The sequence below is a fragment of the Bos grunniens genome, chromosome 1, assembly GCF_055505025.1.
Source record: "Bos grunniens cultivar Pamir isolate PY7600 chromosome 1, Bosgru_T2T1.0, whole genome shotgun sequence".
NCBI classification, from domain to species: domain Eukaryota; kingdom Metazoa; phylum Chordata; class Mammalia; order Artiodactyla; family Bovidae; genus Bos; species Bos grunniens.
The window spans coordinates 91,244,943-91,267,454 of NC_141165.1; the positions used below are offsets into that span (position 1 = coordinate 91,244,943).

The following is a 22,512-nucleotide window of genomic DNA, read 5'->3' on the forward strand; positions in this document are numbered from 1 at the left end:
TCTGAAAGATCCCTAGAGGAGGAAATGGCAACCCACTCCAGTATTCTTGCCTGGAGAATCCCATGGACAGAGGAGCCTGGTGAGCTACAGTTCACAGGGGCACAAAAAGTCAGACAAAACTGAAGTGACTTAGCATGCACACACATTCCTTTATAATGTTTTTTATTTCTGGAAGGTTGGTAGTTACGTCCCACCTTTCATTTCAGATTCTAGTAATTTGATTCTTCTTTCTCCCTGGCCCCTTCCCTCTCCTCCACTCCTCTCCCCCTCCTCCTCCCCTTCTTCTCAATCTAGCTAGCTTTGGTTTCATTGATTTGCTCTATTGCTTTTATATTCTCTATTTCATTTATTTCCACTCTAGCCTTTATTTCCTTCCTTATGCTTGCTTTGGATTGACTCTGCTCTTCTTTTGCTAGTTTCTTAAGGTAAAAAGTTATTGATTTGAAAGCAAAACTATGGAGATAAGGTTTAGTAGTTGCCAGAGGTTAGGGGAGAGGGAGTGACAAATAGGTGAAACACAGAGGATTTTTAGGGCATTGTAGTATCCTATAAGATACTGTAATGGTGGATGCATAACAATTACATATTTGTCAAAATCCATATAATGTACAACATTGAGAGTGAACCCTAATGTAAACTATGGACTTTAGAGGATAAAGATGTATTGGGGTAGATTCATCAATTATAACAAATGGACCACTCTGGTGTAGGTTGCTGATAGTGGTGGGAGGTTGTGTGTATCTGGGAGCAGGACTATATGGGAAGTCTCTGTACCTTCTCCTCATTTTTGCTGTGAAATTAAAACTGCTCTAAAAAATAAGACCATTAAAAATCAAAAGTAATTAAAAAAAATTTTTTTAAACCTCACAAAATAAGGGCCCATGTCTCTCCCCTAGATCTGCAGTCTTGCTCTGCAAGATCCCTGTGATGGCCCAGAATGTGACGGGTATCAGGACATTCAAACCTTCTACTCTCACTATCTCTATTAGTTTCCCCCAGTATATGCTGATCCAGTTATTGTTATTATATGCTACCAAATTATTCACATTATAATTTCTCCCATGTTTAATTACTTAGAAATTTTCTTTTACTTTCTAAATGGAGGGAGAGGTTAGAATTTCTAAGGAAATTACCTTTTGATCAAAGAATGCTATTTGCATGTTATTAATTCATTTGAGTTTGTTAAGATTTGATTTATGGTCTAATATTAGTCATTATGTGCTTGAAAAGAATGTGTATTCTCTACCAGTTGAATAAAAAAATCTACATACTTTCATTAAACCGAGCTTATTAACTGTATAGTTAAAATCTCTACACATACAAAATTTTTATCCACTTATCCTATGGATAAAATCATTTATTATGATTATGCATTTCAGTTTTCCCAAGAATTTTTATTAATTTTTAATAAAATTGATATATTTGAGGAATATGACAAATGTACAAATTCATTTGTGTACAAATGACACATTTGAAAAGACCCTGATGCTGGGAAAGATTGAAGATGGGAAAAGGAGACAACAAAGGATGAGATGGTTGGATGGCATCACTGACTCAATGGACATGAGTTTGAGTCAACTCTGGGAGTTGGTGATGGACAGGGAGGCCTGGCGTGCAGCAGTACATGCGGTCTTAAAGAGTCGGACACGACTAAGCGACTGAACTGACTGATACACATTCAGAATTATTATATTTTTCAGATTAATTGTTCCTTTTATTCTTTGTTTAATATACTTTTACTTCCAACAAAATGTTTTGCCTTAAAGTTTAATTTAACATACATAGCTATGCCAGCCTCCCTACTATTAAAAAAGGTTGATTTTGAGATCTTATTCTTTATAGGCTTTTATAGCTGTAGATTTCTTTCTAAGCACCTATTATAAGCATCATCCCATAAGTTTTGGATATTGTGGTTCTGTTTTCATTCATCTTTGCATGTGTCCTAATTTTCCATCTGATTTCTTCTTTATCCATTGGTTATTTGGGAGTGCCTTTTAATATCCATATGTTTGCAAATTTCCTGAATTTCTTCTATTATTGATTTCTAATTTCATCCCATTGTGTTTGGAGAACATGCTTTATATGATTTTAGCCCTGTTAAATTGATTATTTTATGGCTTCAAATGCCTTTTATTCAAAACATTTTCAGTGTCCATTATTCAAGTTATTAAGTTTTCAGTACAAAGTTCTTAATTTTCTTAGTTAATTCCTAGACATTTTATATTTTTCATTGAGAGGTTCTTATTTTGTTATGTGTTTCTTTATTATTGGTTTGAGAATTGCCATAAATTTTTTATGCTAACCATGTAGCTAGAAAACTTGCTTAGCTGTCATTTGAAATGTGAGTATATAAACCTGCTGCCATTAAAAGTGGATGACCCTTAGAGGCTGTTGACCTTTTAAAAACTCAAAGGTAGTTTTGGGAAGAGGGAATTTTGAAGTCTCATTGGCCATCTATGGGTCTGGAAAGGCCTCTCCAGCAAGAGTCACAGGGCTGATTGTATAGTACTGAGCTATATTTGGGGGAAACTCCCTAGTTTTTACAATATTTCTATGGAAATCAGAGTAACACTGGGCCAAATATTTGGGTTAAAAACAGACAAATGAAAGAGCGTGCAAGAAGATCCTTTTTCTATACTGTCTGATATTTATTAGTACTTGGATCAGAGAAACCCAAAGTGCACTGTAATGGAGGGGTTCTGGAATTCGAGGCTGTCCTGTGGACTGTAGACTGCAAAGCTCCAGCTTGTCACACTGAAGGAGGTCTGCCCAGGAAATAAGCCTACAGCTGGATCAGCAAAGACTATAAGAGAAGAACTCTATTCTAACTGGGCCTTGTCGGTGAGAGATACTGATATAGAGAATAGAAGGAAGAGTTGGTGATGTCATCCTCATCAGGAACACTGTATAGTTCCATGATTTGGGTGATGTCAAATGCATCAGAGTACAAAGCAGGAACTGAGGCCACTAGCCTCTCCAGTTGAGGATCTTGCGTTTGGACATCACTTGTAGGAATCTCCATGATCATAGAGTCCCCTGCCCAGGGGAAAGTGTCTAAGGGCTGAGGTGAGAGGGAGTTATAGGAATCTGAAATTGCAAGGAGAAAAGAATGAGGGCTGGTTGATACTGTGGGCACATCCTTGGCTGGAAGGACCTGGCTTGGTGGCTTTAGTGATTGCTGCTCTTGCTCCCGCTGCTGCTTCTTCATTTTGAACCGCCGGTTCCTGAACCAAATCTGGAGTGGGGGAAGAGAGGAAATTATGGAAAATATCAATAACCTCAGATATGCGGATGATACCACCCTTATGGCAGAAAGTGAAGAAGAACTAAAGAGACTCTTGATGAAAGTGAAAGAGGACAGTGAAAAATTTGGCTTAAAGCTCAACATTCAGAAAACTAAGATCATGGCATCTGGTCCCAGCACTTCATGGCAAATAGAGGGGGAAACAGTGGGAACAGTGGCTGAATTTATTTTTGGAGGCTCCAAAATCACTGCAGATGGTGATTGCAGCCATGAAATTAAAAGACGCTTGCTCCTTGCAAGAAAAGTTATGAACAACCTAGACAGCATATTAAAAAGCAGAGACGTTACATTGCCAACAAAGGTCCGTCTAGTCAAGGCTATGGTTTTTCCAGTAGTCATGTATGGATGTGAAATTTGGATTATAAAGAATGCTGAGGCCTGAAGAATTGATGCTTTTGAACTGTGGTGTTGGAGAAGACTCTTGAGAGTCCCTTGGACTGCAAGGAGATCCAACCAGTCCACCCTAAAGGAGATCAGTCCTGGATGTTCATTGGAAGGACTGATGCTGAAGCTGAAACTCCAATACTTTGGCCACCTGATGTGAAGAGCTGAATCATTGGAAAAGACCCTGATGCTGGGAAGGATTGAAGGCAGGAGTAGAAGGGGACGACAGAGGATGAGATGGTTGGATGGTATCACCAACTCAACGGACATGGGTTTGGGTAGACTCCAAGAGTTGGTGATGGACAGGGAGGCCTGGCGTGCTGCAGACCATGGGGTCACAAAGAGTTGGACACGACTGAGTGATTGAACTGAACTGAACAGTGAGCAATATTGTAAAAAAAATTTGGGGGCTCAGCAGACTCAAAGGTTGGAGTTGTTGTCTGTTGGCAGCGTTGTAAATAAGTGATTGCGGGGTTTTGCTAGAGAAGACCCTAAATGAGAGTCTGTCTGGATGATATCATTTCTCTAATGTGAATTCTATCGTGCCTCTGGAGTTCTAATTCCAGTGATACTATGCATTATCTCTGTAACCCAGTCACTTTGCTCCCAAACCTCAGTTTTCCTCATCTTTTAAACTAGATGATAATAAAGCCAACATGTATTAATACAGCTGCCCAGCTCAGTACTAGCACACAGTAGGGACTCAATAAATGAAGTGTTACTGTTTTATGGAGGGAATTTCCAGGCTGAATAGTAGAATGTTATTTGAAAGAGGGTTCAAAGCACATCTCCGATGATCAGACAGACCTTTACTGTTGACTCCGGTAGATTGAGTTTTAAAGCAAGTTCTCTCTGGAGGTTTTTATCTGGAAACATGTTGCAGCTAAACAGAGCCTCCAACTCCTTGTACTGTGTGTGGGTGAACGAGGTGCGTTCATGACTCTTCTTCCATTTTGCTGTGGAGCAAGAGATAGAGAGGAGGTGGTCACATAAGGCAATTCCCTTCCCACTCAAATCCCCCAGAACACCACCGCTGTGAACTTCCCATGACTTCTCTCCCCTTCAACCAGGCTTGGAATCCAGATTAAGTAAATTCCCAGGTCTTGACTCTAGGAGGCTGAGTCCTGTGAAATTTAGTTTGTTCCTGTTGGGAAATGTTACCTCTTTAATTTTCTCTGTACTCAGTTCTGTCTGTCCTGCTACCCTCAGGGCAGTGCACAGTGGTCTCCCTCGTCTTCTTTCCCACACTTTGTTTCTTTTAGAAACTGAGAAGGAACCTCATGTTCCCTACGCCTGAATACATAACACTTTCTTCAAAATGGTTTCCTCTTTTTATTTATTTATTGGAAACCTAGTCTATCTAATCTGGAAAATGGGATTTTTCTTCTCCAGGCTTTATGAAGCTCTATTCACTCCTCTGGGAAGAGGTTCATAGAAATGAGATATAACTAAAGATGTGGAGACAATTGAAAAACTATGGAATATTTTTTTAAATGGCAATGGAGAGAAGGAAATTTTCTAAGAACATATGATTAAGAAAATTTGCTGAAAAAGAGCTGCAGACACCGAATAGACTAATAACAACCGCCCCAAAACATAGGTAAGTTATAGAATGCAAGCCAATGCTGTGCTAATTCTCCTGTTATATGCCCATTTCAGTACAAGGAGGAAATCTTCACTTGGGCCTCATTTATGTATTTGAAGTTCCTAACATCAATACTAAAATGAGACAAGAAAAAAACACTGTCAATAAAACTATAAGACTAACACCACTTATGACCATACATGGAAATACCTTTTATAAAATGTATTTAATATAATCACATATTTGTTGTTGTTTTGTTGTTTAGTAACCAAGTCATGTCTGACTCTTCTATGACCCCATGGATTGTAGCCCACCAGGCTCCTCTGTCCATGGGATTTCCCAGGCAAGAATACTGGAGGGGGTTGCCATTTCCTTCCCCAAGGGATCTTCAATCTTGCTGGCCCAGAGATGGAAGCTGAGTCTCCTGCATTGGCAGGTGGATTTTCTCCATTGAGCCACCAGGGAAGCACAATCACATATATAAATGTACATATGCCTAAACTTATAGTATCTAATTTAATTTTAAAGTTCATAGACAAGTATTTTAAATCAAATATATAAAATATTGGGCTTCCTAGTTGACACTAGTTGTAAAGAGCCCACTTTCCAATGCAGGAGATGCAGGAGACCTGGGTTTGGCCCCTGGGGTGCAAAGATCATCTGGAGTGGGAAATGGCAACCCTCTCCAGTATTCTTGCCTGGAAAATTCCATAGACAGAGGAGCCTGGCAGTCCACAGTCCATGGAACTGCAAAGAGTCGAACATGGCTGAGCACAGCACAGCATATAAAATATTAATTTATAAATATTTATTTTTCTACTCACAATTTACAAAACTATTCAAACTGTTTGCATTTACCTTAAATATCCATGTCTTCATTGACACTCTGATCCTATTAATTAAATAGTATAGTTTTACCAGGCACATAATCTTTACCTTGAAATAAATCTTTTTGTGATGCAGCACTTTTGTAATGTGTTTGTGAAATCCTATTACTAGAAATTTCGTTTTAAGTTACAAGAAACTTATATAATATTAACAGAACTGTTTTGCCCCAGCATTCATCCTGTTAGGGTATATCTGATCTCTACAACTTACTAGTTACCATATTCTTTAAAACAAGAAAATGTTTTGTTCATGTATTTGGGTAAGTTGTGTATGGAAATAGTACAAGATTGAAGCCATCTTCATTCCCCAGCCACTTAATTACTCTCTAGAGTTGTTCTGTATACTACTGTAGCCACTACTCAACACAGCTATCAAACACATAAACATACCTAGCTCCACCAAGGTACTGAATTTTTAATTTTATTGAATTTTAGTTTAACTTTAAATGCTGATATTTAATCCAGTTATTGGGAAGCTTTTTAGTATGCTTAGAACAGCTTGCATATATGAATATACTCTTTCAACTGTAAATTTTATGAATTCTAAATGCAGAGTAAGTATTTCTGATGAAAATTTAGCATTTAGCTTGTGATATGCAAGTAAGTACAAATTATTCACTGGATTTCAAAGTTTTGATATGAACAAAAGAATGTAACTATCTCATTGGACTACATTTTGTCTGTTTAGCAAAAAGATGTTATGGGTTAAGATGTGAAATCTTATATATATATAATATCAGATTTTTAATTATGTTTTAAAAATAAAAGTAAAGGCTTTAAATTTATTATCTCTTTGTATATTAAACACAAATATAAAAGTAAATTAAATAAAAACCTCATAGATGATAAAATGGAAAAGATTAACCTTTGTGTATATGTTTAACTCTTTATATACTCTTAAATTATTATCAGCTTGCTCTGTGTTTTTTGTAATGTTATCCATTTTAGTAAGGTTATAAAATTTTTTTTGCCTCCAAGATTTATACCTATATCTTGGTGTAATAATAAAATTACACCAATAATCATAAAATTCTTCTGAAAACTCATTTCTGATATTTATCACATGGATCTTGGAGCTGTTGATTGTGGCTTCCCAATTATCTGTGCACAAAGATTCAGAAGGAAGATAGCATGTAATTAGCAGGGCTCAAGACAAGGAGGAAACCACCACCCCTTCCCCAAACATCAATAAGGATACACTGTAAAGTTCAGAACATTCTGAGAAAAGCCATCTGTGAAGAGATGCTTTTAGACCTACAAAAGTTGAAATAATCCATCACCAGCCGATCTGTACTACAGGATATGTTACAGGTCATCCTTCAGACAGAAGGAAAATGTCATCTACCTGAAAGGACTTATATCTGTAAAATCATCTCAAAAACATCTCAAAATAAGACAACAAATATTCCGATTAAAAATCCTATTATTCTAGTTAATAGATTTGAATAAGCTTTTCAGCAAAGATGTATAAATGGAAATGTGGAAGATTGTAGAGAAACTGGAATGTTCGTACAGCAACTGGAAACTGCAGGTTGGACTGTGAAATGATAGAGTCACTTTGAAAAACTGGCTGGCAGTTTTTCAGGAATCTACCCAAGAGAATAAGAACATTTATCTATGCAAGGATGTATACCCAACTCTTCATAGCAGCGTTGTTCATAACTGCCGTGTTGGTAACAATCCAAATCTCCTTATTGAATGAATACACTACACAAACTGTGTATTCATCCAATGGAATGCCATTCAGCAATGAAAGTAATGGATCACTGATGCATTTTACAATTTGAATGAACCTCAAAATCACTATGCTAAAGAGATATGTATTTGCTGAGACTGAATGATAGACTCATGAAATTATACTATCCTGTTTTTATTTTATTTTTTGGCCACACTGCACAACTTGTAGGTTCTTGGTTCCCCAACCAGGGGTTGAAACCAGGCTGCAGCAGTGAAAGCACCAAAACCTAACCCCTAGACCACCAGGGAACGCCTCTCTGTTTTTGTTTATAGTCAAAATTTTCTATATAGTAAAATGTTAAATAAACAAGTAAAATGTAATGTTCAGTGATTATTTTTTCCAAAAGGAAATGGATTCATCCTGAGATGAACTGTTATGAGCAAGAACTATGTTTGTTAAGGTAAGTGCTGCAAGTGAAGTGGAGTTTGTTGTTCATTTACTCGGTTGTGTCCAGCTCTTTGTGACTCCATGCACAGCAGTATGCCAGTCCCTGTCTGTCCTTCACTATCTCCTGGAGTTTGCTCAAACTCATGTCGATTGATTTGGTGATGCCATCCAACCATCTCATCCTCTGTCATCCCCTTCTCCTCCTGCCCTCAATCTTTTCCCAGTGTCAGGGTCTTCTCCAATGAGTCGGCTCTTCGCATCAGGTGGCCAAAGTATTGGGGCTTCAGCTTCATCATCAATCCTTCCATGAATATTCAGGGTTGATTTCCTTTAGGAGTGATTGGCTTGATCTCCTCACAGCTCAAGGGACTTTCAAAAGTCTGGTCAACCACTTGTAAAAGAATGAAACTAGAACACTTTCTAACACCATATACAAAAATAAACTCAAAATGGATTAAAGATCTCAACGTAAGACCAGAAACTATAAAACTCCTAGAGGAGAACATAGGCAAAACACTCTGACATACATCACAGCAGGATCCTCTATGACCCACCTCCCAGAATATTGGAAATAAAAGCAAAAATAAACAAATGGGACCTAATTAAACTTAAAAGCTTCTGCACATCAAAGGAAACTATTAGCAAGGTGAAAAGACAGCCTTCAGAATGGGAGAAAATAATAGCAAATGAAGCAACCGACAAACAACTAATCTCAAAAATATACAAGCAACTCCTACAGCTCAACTCCAGAAAAATGAATGACCCAATCAAAAAATGGGCCAAAGACCTAAATAGACATTTCTCCAAAGAAGACATACAGATGGCTAACAAACACATGAAAAGATGCTCAACATCACTCATTATCAGAGAAATGCAAATCAAAACCACAATCAGGTACCATTTCACACCAGTCAGAATGGCTGTGATCCAAAAGTCTACGAATAATAAATGCTGGAGAGGGTGTGGAGAAAAGGGAACCCTCTTACACTGTTGGTGGGAATGCAAACTAGTACAGCCACTATGGAGAACAGTGTGGAGATTCCTTAAAAAACTGGAAATAGAACTGCCTTATGATCCAGCAATCCCACTGCTGGGCATACACACTGAGGAAACCAGAAGGGAAAGAGACACATGTACCCCAATGTTCATCGCAGCACTGTTTATAATAGCCAGGACATGGAAGCAACCTAGATGTCCATCAGCAGATGAATGGATAAGAAAGCAGTGGTACATATACACAATGGAGTATTACTCAGCCATTAAAAAGAATACATTTGAATCAGTTCTAATGAGGTGGATGAAACTGGAGCCTATTATACAGAGTGAAGTAAGCCAGAAGGAAAAACACCAATACAGTATACTAACGCGTATATATGGAATTTAGAAAGATGGTAACGATAACCCTGTATACGAGACAGCAAAAGAGACACTGATGTATAGAACAGTCTTATGGACTCTGTGGGAGAGGGAGAGGGTGGGAAGATTTGGGAGAATGGCATTGAAACATGTAAAATATCATGTATGAAACGAGATGCCAGACCAGGTTCAATGCACAATACTGGATGCTTGGGGCTGGTGCACTGGGATGACCCAGAGGGATGGTATGGGGAGGGAGGAGGGAGAAGGGTTCAGGATGGGGAACACATGTATACCTGTGGTGGATTCATTTTGATATTTGGCAAAACTAATACAATTATGTAAAGTTCAAAAATAAAATAAATTAAAAAAAAAAAAAGTCTTCTCCACACCACAGTTTGAAAGCATGGATTCTTTGGTGCTCAGCCTTTTTTATGGTCCAACTCTCACATCCATACATTACCACTGGAAAAACTATAGCTTTGACTATACAGAGCTTTGTCAGCAAAGTAATGTCTCTGCTTTTTAACATGCTGTCTAGGTTTGTCATAGCTTTTCTTCCAAGAAGCAAGCATCTTTTAATTTCATGGCTGCAATCACCATCCAAACTGATTTTGGAGCCCAAGAAAATAAAGTCTGACACTGTTTCCACTGTTTCCCCATCTATTTGCCATGAAGTAATGGGACCAAATGCCATGATCTTAGTTTTCTGAATGTTAAGTTTTAAGCCAGCTTTTACACTCTCCTCTCACTTTCATCAAGAGGCTCTTTAGTTCCTCTTCACTTTCTGCCATAAGGGTGGTGTCATCTACATATCTGAGGTTGTTGATATTTCTGGCAATCTTGATTCCAGCTTGTGCTTCACCCAGCCCTGAATTTCACATGATGTACTCTGTATAGAAGTTAAATAAGCAGGGTGACAATATACAACTTTGACGTACTCCTTTCCCAATTTGGAACCAATCCATTGTTCCATGTCTGGTTCTAACTGTTGCTTCTTGACCTTCATACAGGTTTCTCAGGAGGCAGGGAAGGTGGTCTGGTCTTCCCATCTCTTGAAGAATTTTCCAGTTTGTTGTGATCTACACAATCAAAGGCTTTAGCATAGTCAATAAAGCAGAAGTAGATGTTTTTCTGGAACTCTCTTGCTTTTTCTATGATCCAACAGGTATTGGAAATTTTATCTCTGGTTCTTCTGCCTTTTCTAAATCCAGCTTTTACATCTGTAAGTTCTTGGTTCAGATACTGTTGAAGCCTAGCTTGAAGGATTTTGAGCATTACCTTGGTGGCATGTGAAAGGCGAGCAACTGTGTGGCAATTTGAATATTCTTTGGCATTGCCCTTCTTTGGGATTGGAATGAAAACGGACCTTTTCCAGTTTGTGGCCACTGCTGTTTTCCAAATTTGCTGTTATATTGAGTGTAGTACTTTAATAGTAGAAATTTTATTACAAAATGTAGTTTTCTAGGAATGTGATCACAGATTAGTTCAACTCTTCACCTTAGTTTCATCAAGCAAAGGGAATGCTCTCAATGTCTGTTTACTTTATAATAAGAATTGTAATGTATTACATGAATGTATTAATTTAAGTCATTACTACACATGAAACAATAATACATACCACATAACATGTACTGCATTAATGTTTTATTAATTTTGTTATTGTAGGATATTTGTCAGTAAAACTGAAATCTTTGCTTGAAGTTACAAACTACATTTAACATGGACTATGTAACTTCATCACATTTCTGATAATTAGTTCATTGCCCATGACTCTACTGATCTTTTATAAGAATTAACCTACTCAGCATATCAAGTGTAAATTAGGAAAGTGTTGTCAGTTAATTAGCTAAGTGGTTTTATAGAAAATAATTCTTCTATAAGACTTATTGCATGTGGGATGAGCACACACACACACACACACACACACTGCTATATATAAGACAGATGACTGATGGAGACCTGCTGTGCAGCCCAGGGAACCCTATCCTATATTCTGTGATAACCTATATGAGAAAGACTCTGAAAAAGAATGAATATATGTATAACTGAATCATTTTGCTGTACACCTGAAACTAATACAGTATTGTAAATCAACTATAATAAAATTAAAATATTTTTAAAAATCTAATATGTTGAGGGAAAGGGGTTGCATATCAAAAGTTTCTTTCTTCAAACAAATATTTGATGGATTCCCACATATTTACTGAAATAAAAACTAAGTAATACTAAAAACAAAATCAAAAAACCATATTGCTCACTCCTATTTCCCAATATAATATGAACAGGAAGTATACTTTCTTTAAAACTAACAAATTTATACCTTTCACTGTCGAAGGCCCAGGTTTGATCCCTGGTTGGGGAGTTAAGATTCCACACGTCGTAGGTCGTGATGAAAAAAGTCCTATGTACAATAATATCAACATACATATTATAAAATGCCTAAGAATTCATTTTAATGAAATGTATAAGGACTAGATGAAATAAGCTATAAAATTGTTTTAAAGAGCATAAGTGATTGGAATAGAGAAATATATTCTTAAATGACTAAACATTAAAAATGTCAACTTCTCCTTCCAAATAACCATATAATTTCATTTTAATCTTAATCAACATCTAAGTAGAAATCTTTACTGAGCTGGACAAACTGATCCTAAAATTGAGAAGAGAGGGCAAAACTTGCCCAGAGTCAGGCTTCTAAACAAACCAGCCCTGGCAGCTGCAGCAACAGGACAGACTTGGTGACAGAAGCATCGACACAGAGGGAGCTCAAGGCTCTTGGCTGCAGGGCCCCGGGGACGGTATGAGAGGTACTGGCTCTTACAAGTTTGCACTATGTGTGAGTATAAGCTAGCAGTTCTTGGTTCAGGGGACATTGGAAAATTGACTCTCACTGTACACTTTATTCAAGGAATTTTTGTTGAAAATATAATCCTACCATAGAAGATTATTATAGAAAGCAAGTTAAAGTAGATGCAAAACAGTATACGCTTGAAATCTTGGATAATACAGAAATAGGCCATTTACGGTGATGATAGATTTGTACATGAAACATGGACAAGGCTTTGCTTTATTTTATTCTTACACAGCACAGTTCACATTTAATGATACATAAGATCGGAGAGTACAGATTCTTTAAGTTAAAGACACTGATGGTGTTCCAAAATTCTGGTTGGTAATAAGTGTGACGTGGAAGATGACAGAGTTGTAAGAAAGGAACAAGTTGAAGTCTAGCAAGAAAATGGAACAACTGCATGTTCTTAGACTCCTCTGCAAAATAGAAAATAACTGTTAATGAAATATTTTATAACCTAATGTGGCAAATTATCAGGAAAACTCCACTGTCTGGGGAGGCCTGCAAAATGTCTCCATGTTGTCAGCTTTAATATGCTAAATGCATTGTAACTCTGAGCCAAGTCTGAAGAAACGTTGCCCAATACCACAGTGCTACCAGTTATAGACTACTTTGAGTAGTATTGGCCTCTTTAACAATTTTGTCTTCCAATCAAGCACACAGAATGTCTGTCTGTGTATTTCTGTACTCTTTAGTCTTTAACCCGGGAAAATATCAAGATTCAAAACTGAAGTATGGTTTCTACTGAATGCATATTGGTTTTCACCATCATAAAAGTTGAAAAATCATCAGTAGAACCATCATAAGTCAGGGACTGTCTGAACATATTTCAGAATTCATCAAGATACAACTTTGACTAGGAAAACTTTAAAATTGTTTACTTTGCCGCCTGAATAAAATGAGAGTTCTGTTACTAACATACAATTTATAAAAATAAATCTGTGTATGTATTAATACACAACTACTCTCTCTATATAAAATGATATTTTTCCTGTTTACCCACAATATTGGACCACAATATTCTTGTGTGATATTTTGATGTATAACACATATATATTTTAGTCTTTGTCCATGGCTCCTGGCTCACAACTCCCCAAATTCTTAGAATTTCCTAAGCCGTTAGAGCAATGGGAGCATCTTTTGTTATAATACTTCTGTCTTTTTTCCTCAGTTTTTGAAATTTCTCCAGAGCCATCAAGGTGAAATGAGTGTCTTGATATTCACATTAGTCTCCTTTCAACCGCAACTGACTTCACGTTAATGAAGTGACCTTAACTGACTTTGTTAATGAGGTGACTTTTAGAAATCTTCTAAAGATGGGGGACTAGTTGCCCAGGGAACCAACCCTGATTACAGGACTGGAACTTTCAACCCTACATCATGATTTTTAGGGAGGGAAGAGGGGCTGGAGTTTGAATCAGTCACCAATGGGCAGTGATTCAATCAATTAAGACTATGTGATAAAGCTTCCATTAAAAAACCAAAAAGGATGGGAGGGTTCAGACAGCCTCTACGTTGATGAAGCAGATCACATCCACAGGCTGCCTAGCCAGATCTAAACTCATGAGCACAGAAGCTCCTTTGTTTGAGCCCTATGTATGTCTTCATCCAGCTGTTGATTCTTATTCTTTAATATCTTTTGTAATAAAATGGTACTCAGGTTAAGTAAATAGATTTCCTGAGATCTCTGAGCCACTTGCAAATTAATGAAACCCAAGGAGGGTGTCATGGGAACCTCTGATTTATAGCCAGTTGATTAGAAGCACAGACAACCTGGTCTTGTGACTGAAGTAAGGGCAGTCTTTGGGACTAAGCTCTTAACCTATGGAATCTACTGCTTTCTCTGGGTAGATAGTGTCAGAGTTGAGTTGAATTGTAGGATACCTAGCTGGTGTCAGGAGAAACGTGAGGGAAAAAAACCTGCATAACACATTATCAGAAGTGTCAGGATTGTATTCTGCCTTGGAAAAGAAGCTTTCTGTATTTTTCTTTCTCTTTGCTTCAGTCTTTCTCTTCTAGAAAAACATTCTCACTTGCTGTATATCTTGTGTTCTCAGTTTATCATAATTTGATTAGACATGGGCCAAAGGCACTTGATCTTGATATGAAATTTATAACTTCCCTCTTTATGATGGGAATAGTTTTTGAATATATTTTTGAAAAGATATATAAGAGATATAACAGGGAATTCCCTGGCTTCCTAATGGTTAGGACTCTGCACTTCCACTGCAGAGTTCCTGGCTAGGGCCAAACAAACAAATGGACAAAACCCTGAAACCAAGAGCACCAAAATCACAACTAGTTGTTGAACATCCATAGACAGAAAGACACTGGAACCCACCAAGAAAAGATACCCCATGTCCAAGGACAACGGAGAAACCCCAACAAGATTGTAAAAGGGGCACAATCACGATAAAATCAAATCCTATACCTGTTGGGTGCCCACTCCAGTATTCTTGCCTGGAGAATCCCAGGGATGGAGGAGCCTGGTGGGGCGGACACAACTGAAGCAACTTAGCAGGAGCAGCAGCAGCATACCTGTCGGGTGACCGACAAACTGGAGAACAATAATACCAAAGAAGTTCTCGCACTGTTGTGAAGGTTCTAAGCCCCACATCAGGCTCCCCAGCTTGGGGATCAGCAAAAGTGCTGAGAATTCCTAGGGAATCTGACATTGAAGGCCAGTGGAATTTGGTTACAGGACCTCCATAGGACTGGGGGAAACAGAGACTCCACTCTTGGAGGGCACAAACAAACCTTATGTGCACCAGGACCCAGGGGAAAGGAACACTAACCCCATAGAACAGTGAGTCAGACCTACATGTGAGTGTCTGAGGATCTCCTGCAGAGCTGTGGATCAGCAATTGCCCACCATGGGGATGGGGCACTGGCAGCAGCAGTCAGGTGTAAATCCTCTTGGAGGTTGCCAATAGCCATACCATAGAGCCTGCAGACTCCAGGACTGGGTTACCTCAGGCAAAACAACTAACAGGGAGGGAGTGCAACCCCACCCATCAGCAGACAATTGGATTAAAGTTTTACTGAGCATGCCCACCAGAGCAAGACCCAGTTATCCCCGAAACCAGTCCCTCCCATCAGGAAGCTTGCACAAGCCTCTTATCCTCATCCACCAGAGGGCACAAGAACTACAATCCCATAGCTTCCAGACCTAGTACCACAATCACAGAAAGCTAACCAAAATAAGAAATAGGATTATGTCCCAGATGAAGGAACAAGATAAATCCTAGATAAGTGGAATGGATAAATGACCTGGAAGGCGAAATGGTGGAAATCATTGTTGTAAAACAGAATATAGAAGAATGAAAAGAAATAAAGACAGCCTAAGAGGACTCTGGAACAACATTAAATGCACCAATATTCACATTATAGGTGTCTCAGAAGAAGAGAGAGAGAACAACCCTGAGAAAATATTTGAAGAGATAATAGCTGAAAACTTCCCCAACATGGGAAAGGAAATAGTCAGCCAGGTCCAGGAAGCTCAGAGGGACCCAGGCAGGATAAACCCAAGGAGGAACACACCAAGACACATACTAATCAAACTGACAAAAATTAAAGACAAAGATAAGATATTGAGAGCAACAAGGGAAAAAAGACAACATACAAGGGAAATCCCATAATATTATCAACTGATTTCTCAACAGAAACTCTACAAACCAGAAGGGAATGGCACAATATATTCCAAGTGATGAATGGGAAGACCCTACAACCAAGAGTACTCTACCCAGCAAGACTGTCCTTCAAATCCAATGGCAAAACCAAAAGCTTTTCAGACAAAGTTAAGAGAATTCAGCACCACTAAACCAGTTTTACAACAAATGCTAAAGGAACTTCTCCAGGCAGGAAACACAAGAAGAGGGAAAGATCTACAAAAAATAAACCCCAAACAATGAACAAAATGATAATAGGATCACACATATAGATAATTACCTTAAATGTAAATTGATTAAAGGGCTTCCCTGGTGGCTCAGCTGGTAAAGAATCTGCCTGCAGTGCAGGAAAGCTGGGATTGATCCCTAGGTTGAGAAGATCCCCTGGAGAAGGGAACGGCTACCCACTCCAGTATTCTGCCCTAGAGAATTCCATGGACTATAGAGTCTATGGGGTCGCAAAGGGCTGGACATGACTGAATGACTTTCACTTTCACTTTCTTTCAAATGGATTAAATGCACTAATTAAAAGACATAGAATGGCTGGGAGGATACAAAAACAAGATCCATATATATGTTGTCTACAAGAGACCCACCTCAGACCTATAGACACTTACAGACTGAAAGTAAGGGGATGGGGGAAGGTATTTCATGCAAATGGAAATCATAAGAAAGCTGGCATAGCAATACTCATATGAGACAAAATAGACTTTAAAATGAAGACTGTTATAAGAAACAAAGATACTACATAATCATGAAGGGTTAAATCCAAGAAGAAGATATGACAATTATATACATATCCAACATACGGGCACCTTAATATGTAAGGCAAATATTAACAAACATAAAGGGAGGAATTGACAGTAACACAATAATAGCAGGGGACTTTAATATCCCATTTTCATCAATGGACAGATCAGACAGAAAATCAATAAGGAAACATAGACCTTAAGGAGAAATATCATATGAAATTTTTTATATTTGGAATCTAAAAAAAAAAATGATACAAATGAACTGACAAAACAGAAAGAGACTCACAGACTTAGAAAACAAACTTATGGTTGCCAGGGAGGGGAAGGAATAGTTAGGGCCCTACTTTTATTTCACTTGGGAAGATCACGTGAAAAAAAAGAAGTGAAAATTGCTAAGTTGTGTCCTACTCTCTGCGACCCCATGGACTATACAGTCCATGGAATTTTCCAGGCCAGAATACTGGAGTGGGTAGCTGTTCCCTTCCCCAGGGGATCTTCCCAACCCAGGGATCAAACCCAGATCTCCTGCACTGCAGATTTTTTTTTTACCAGCTGAGCCACAAGGGAAGCCCAAGAATACTGGAGTGTCTAGCCTATCCCTTTTCCAGCGGATCTTCCTGACCCAGGAATTGACCTGGGATCTCTTGGCATTGTGGGTGGATTCTTTACCAACTGAGCTATCAGAGAAGTCCTATTGGGAAGATCAGGTACACAGTGTTATAGATTCGTGTATGTATATGTATGGCTGAGTCCCTTTGCTGTTCACCTGAAACTATCATAACATTGTTAATTGGCTATACCTCAATGCAAAACAGAGTTGAAATAAAAAACAAAAACAAGTAAAGATATAATAAATAACTATTTTAAAACAAATCCAAAATACAATTAGAGGGTCCCATGTAAAGAGGGCAACAGGGTAGGAGAGTTACACTTACTGGCACCAGCTGGTATCTTTGAATCATCCTGGAAGTTCGTGCTAGAATCATCCATGTAGACAAAAGGGTCTGGCAGGGGATTCTCTTGGACTCTTTTGTTCATCAGGGGTGCTGATGTCTGGCAAGGAGAATCTTGATGAGAAAGAAGACACTGATGAAATCATTCATTCACTAGAAAGCGACGTTTTCAAGAGGACTAGGTCTACTGTAGCAATCTCTGACAAATAAGGTTAACCCCTGGAGTCTCCACCTCTGATAGAAATGATTCACATTTTATACCATAGAAAAATACTCCAGATGTATTAATCAAAAATGAAACTTTGGAAGTATTAAAAGAAAATGTGTGCCAAACCCTCAGAATGGGAGAAAATAATAGTAAATGAAACAACTGACAAAGGATTAATCTCCAAAATAAACAAGTAGCTCATTCAACTCAATACCAGAAAAATGAACAACCCAATCAAAAAGTGGGCAGAATACCTAAACAGACATTTCTCTAAAGACATACAGATAGCTAATCAACACATGAAAAGACTCTCAACATCACTCATTATTAGAGAAATTCAAATCAAAACTATAATGAGGTACCACCTCACACCAGTCAGAAGGTCCATCATCAAACAATAAATACTGGAGAGGGTGTGCAGAAAAGGAAACTTTCTTGCGCTGTTGGTGGAATGCAAACTGATACAACCACTACAGAAAACAGAATGGAGAGTCCTTAAAAAAAATAGGAATAAAACTACGTACCATATGACCCAACAGTCCCACTACTGGGCATATACCCTGAGGAAACCATAACTGAGAAAGACAGATGCACCCCAACGTTCATTGCAGCACTATTTATAGTAGCTAGGACATGGAAGCAACCTAGATGCCCATCGACAGATGAATAGATAGAGAAGTTGTGGTGCATATACACACTGGAATATTACTCAGCCGTAAAAGGGAATTGCATTTGAGTCAGTTCAATGAGGTGGATGAACCAAGAGCCTATTTATACAGAGTGAAGTAAGTCAGAAAAAGACAAATAGCATGTATTAATGCATATATATGAAATCTCGAAAGATGATACTGATGAACCTATCTGCAGGGCAGCAGTGGAGATGCAGACACAGAGAACAGACTTGTGGGCTCATGGTGGGGGAAGGAGAGGGGGTGACGAATGCTGAAACATATAGATTACCATGAGTAAAATTAGACAGCCAGTGGAAATGTATTGTATGAGGCAGGAAGCTCAAATCCAGGGCTCTGTGATATCCTGGAGGGGTAGGATGGAGTGGGAGGTGGGACGGAGATTTAAGAAGGAGGGGGCATATATATACCAATGGCTGAGTCATGTTGATATATGGCAGAAACCAACACAAGATTATAAAACAATTATCCTCCAATTAAAAATAAACTTTAAAAAATATATGTCAACATCTTTGTGACAGAGTAAGGGGATATTTTCTTCAGTAAGATTGTTGAAACAGTCCATACATGAAAAGATGGACAAATTAGACAAGTAGACTAGGTCAAATGACCTTAGATTTCTCATCAGAAACTGAGGAAGACAGTAGAACAAAATCTCTAAAGTACTGAGGTAAAAGAATTGCCAACTCATAATTGTATATCTGGAAAAATATCTTTCAGTGAAGGACTTTCCTGGTTGTTTAGTGGTTAAGACTTAGCCTTCCAATGCACAGGGGTTGGGTTGCTAAGATTCCACATGCCTCATGGCCAAAGAACCAAAGTGTAAAACATAAACAATACTGTAACAAATTCAATAAAGACTTTATAAATAGCCCACATTAAAAAAAAAATCTTAAAAAAAAATGAAGGTGCAATGATGACATTATCAGATTAAGAGAAACTATCAGGTCTGTGGCCATTAGTCCTGTTCTTTAGAAATATTAAAGCAAGTTCTTCAGGCTAAAGGGAAACTTGGAACTTTAGGAGTGAAGAGCCACAGGAATAGTAAATATCTGATGAATATAATAATATTTGGAGATGTTTTCCATGTCAGACATCTAAATGCTTCATATACATGATTCATTTAAACCTCAACAAACACATGGGGAGAAGTACAGTTGTTAGTATCCTCTTATAAATGAAGGAAAATTAAGACCTTAAGGTCTGTACAGCTAGACAAACTGCAAAAGAAGGTTTTACTAACTCCTGTGTGCAGAATATAAATCCCCACACACTTCCCCAGGAAGAGTATCCTGAGAGTCTACACCTTGTACGTTCTAAGTTGCCTCAGTCATGTCTGACTCTTTGCGACCCCATGGACTATAGCCTGACAGGCTCCTCTGTCCATGGGATTCTCCAAGAAAAAATACTGGGGTGGGTTGCCATTTCCTTCTCCAAGGGATCGTCCCGATTCAGGGATCGAACCCACATCTCTTGAGTCTCCTGCATTGGCAAGCGGGTTCTTTACTACTAGTGCCACATGGGAAGCCTGGGTCTACAGCTTAAGCTGGCATATTAAACAAAGAAGCGTAGCTTTCATCAGTGCTTCCCCTGGTGGCTCAGTAATAAAGAACCTGCCTGCCAATGAGGGAGATACGGGTTCGATTCTTGGGTCGGGAAGATCCCCTGGAGAAGAAAATGGCAACATACTCCAGTATTCTAGCCTGGAAAATGCCACGGACAGCACTCACTCAGCAAATATTTATTGCCTGCCTTCTACAGACTGTTCTTATCAGCCTGATGATTCTGCAGTGAACAAAACATACAAAAACTGCTTCTATGATGGACCTTCTGATGATGAACAGTCTAACGAGGACTTTTCAAAGTCCAAGCTAGCACAAACTGGGGAAGTACGTGAGCCCTGTGAAGCAGACACCAGCCTTCATAACAAGGAGTCTCACATTTACTCCCTGAGCTTCAGAAAGCAATCAGATCACCTGATCTTTCTTCTGTCCTCAATTTACAATGCTGTATCAGTCCCCTCCAGTGGGGATGGAGCTGAGTGATTTGCCTCTTTTTTTTTAATAATTTTGTTTTTGTTTTTGGCTGCACTGGTCTTCATTGCTGCCCACAGGCTTTCTCTAGTTGCGGTGAGTGGGAGCTACTGTCTAGCTCCAATGCTTGGGCTTCTCATTGCTGTGGCTTTAGGCACAGGCTTTAGGCACGTGGGCTTCAGTAGTGATGGTTCCCTGGGCTCTAGAGCGAGGGTTCAGCAGTTGTGGTGCTTGGGTTTTGCTGCTCCACTGTATGTGAGGCTGAACCCACATTCCTTGCATTGGAAGGCCATTCCCATCCACTGTGCCACCAGGGAAGTTCCCGATTTGCATCCTTAATCTTGCTCCTTTGGTCTTTTAAATCCTTTTTGACCACTTAAACCCCACATTTTGGAGCCCTCCCCTCCACCACTTCCCATGCTCACCTGTCATGAATTCCCTTGGAGTGCCCATTTTCAAGCTGATTTATGTGCCTCTTTATGCAGTTCCTTAAGTGTGTCCTTATGGTGAAATACCCTGTATTTAAATATAACTTGATACCATCAGACCCTTGCACCACCCAGACACATCCCTATTGTCCCACCCTTCATTCATTCAATCATTTATTTATTCAATAAAAGTCTGCTTAGAGACTAACTAACTGTTGTTGGAAATAGTCATTATTCTCTTTACACTCAGACTCCCTACCTTTGACCAACCCTTTAAGCTGGCTCCTGTGTTCTTTGATACCACCATTTCCTTGCTTTTACACTTGCATTATTTAAAGTTATAGGTCTGTCTCTTTAAAACAGCAGTTCAACTGAAGACTTTTAACTTGGATTAGGTCCATTAATGTTTGATAGGATAATGATTTGTAATGTATGTGGACAGATTTCTACTTCCTTATCTCCTTATCTTTGTTGTTTTTTGTTTTCTTTTCTTTTTTTTTTTCACTTGTCCTGCCTTCTATTGGATTGGTTACATGTATTCCCTAAGTTATATACAGGACTTAAAATTCATTCATTTTTTCACATAAATACTTAAAATATGTTGACTTAAAAATTCAAACATTAATCTGTTTCTATATATTTCTTCCAAACAATAAAACGGTCTTTGAATTTTTAACAGACAATTCCCTATCTTCAGTCTTTTGTATTATTTTTGTATACTATTTTACCTCCTTTTAAAAAATTTTGTTGAAATATAGTTGATTTACATTGTTGCATTAATTTCTTCTGTACAGCAAAGTGACCCAGTTACCAAACTTGCTTTTATACCCTTAAAAGTCATCATTACTATTTTCATCATAAATATTTATTTAGATTTAACCATAGATTTATCAGGTTCTTTGGTCATTATTGCCTTTTTCATCCTCCTTTTTCCTCTTGGGCACAGTTTTATTCTTTCTGGAGTAGCATCATTAGTAGCTTTGTTTGTGATGGTCTACTAATTGTAAACATTTTAAAACTTCCTTTGCCTGAAAATATATTGACTACATTGCCAATCTTGCATAATAAGTTAGATAATTTATAGAACTCATTTGAGATGTCTGCTGGAAGGCAAACTTTTATTCTTTTATAGGTAATTTTTCTCTACTCTTTAGTTGCTTTTAAAAGAATTATGCTTTGTCCATAGTTCATATTTTTTACCTCACAGTATCTAGGTCGGATTTACATTTATCCTGTCCATATCTCACTATATGTCTTTAATCTAAACAGTCTTGACTTTCTTCAAT

The 22,512-nt window shown here is 38.3% G+C and overlaps 1 protein-coding gene and 1 pseudogene across 2 annotated transcripts; one reads left to right on the forward strand and one right to left on the reverse strand.

The window, feature by feature from the left end:
- Positions 1-2,824: 2,824 nt before the first annotated feature.
- ARGFX (arginine-fifty homeobox) lies at positions 2,825-21,321 on the reverse strand. 2 transcript variants are annotated; one of them, XM_086403974.1, is made up of 5 exons: positions 21,224-21,321; positions 17,851-17,982; positions 11,965-12,045; positions 4,496-4,644; positions 2,825-3,235 (listed from the first exon to the last, which is right to left on the reverse strand). In XM_086403974.1, exons 1-5 carry the CDS (start codon positions 21,249-21,251, stop codon positions 2,825-2,827), a joined length of 801 nt encoding a protein of 266 aa, XP_086260100.1. In that variant the 5' UTR covers positions 21,252-21,321. The 2 variants fall into 2 exon arrangements, with proteins under 2 accessions (XP_086260100.1, XP_086260105.1); XM_086403979.1 differs by lacking the exon at positions 11,965-12,045.
- On the forward strand, positions 12,362-13,198 carry LOC147379909 (ras-related protein Rap-1b pseudogene; annotated as a pseudogene).
- Positions 21,322-22,512: the final 1,191 nt, after the last annotated feature.

Excerpts from the sequence above, each read along its gene's own strand:
- ARGFX (XM_086403974.1), bottom strand. The coding sequence starts at position 21,251 with ATGGGCACTCCAAGGGAATTCATGACAG. Across the intron at positions 17,983-21,223 it reads TCCAAGGGAATTCATGACAG|ATTCTCCTTGCCAGACATCA; the intron begins GTGAGCATGGGA and ends TTTCTCATCAAG. Across the intron at positions 12,046-17,850 it reads AAAGATACCAGCTGGTGCCA|GACTTTTTTCATCACGACCT; the intron begins GTAAGTGTAACT and ends TATTGTACATAG.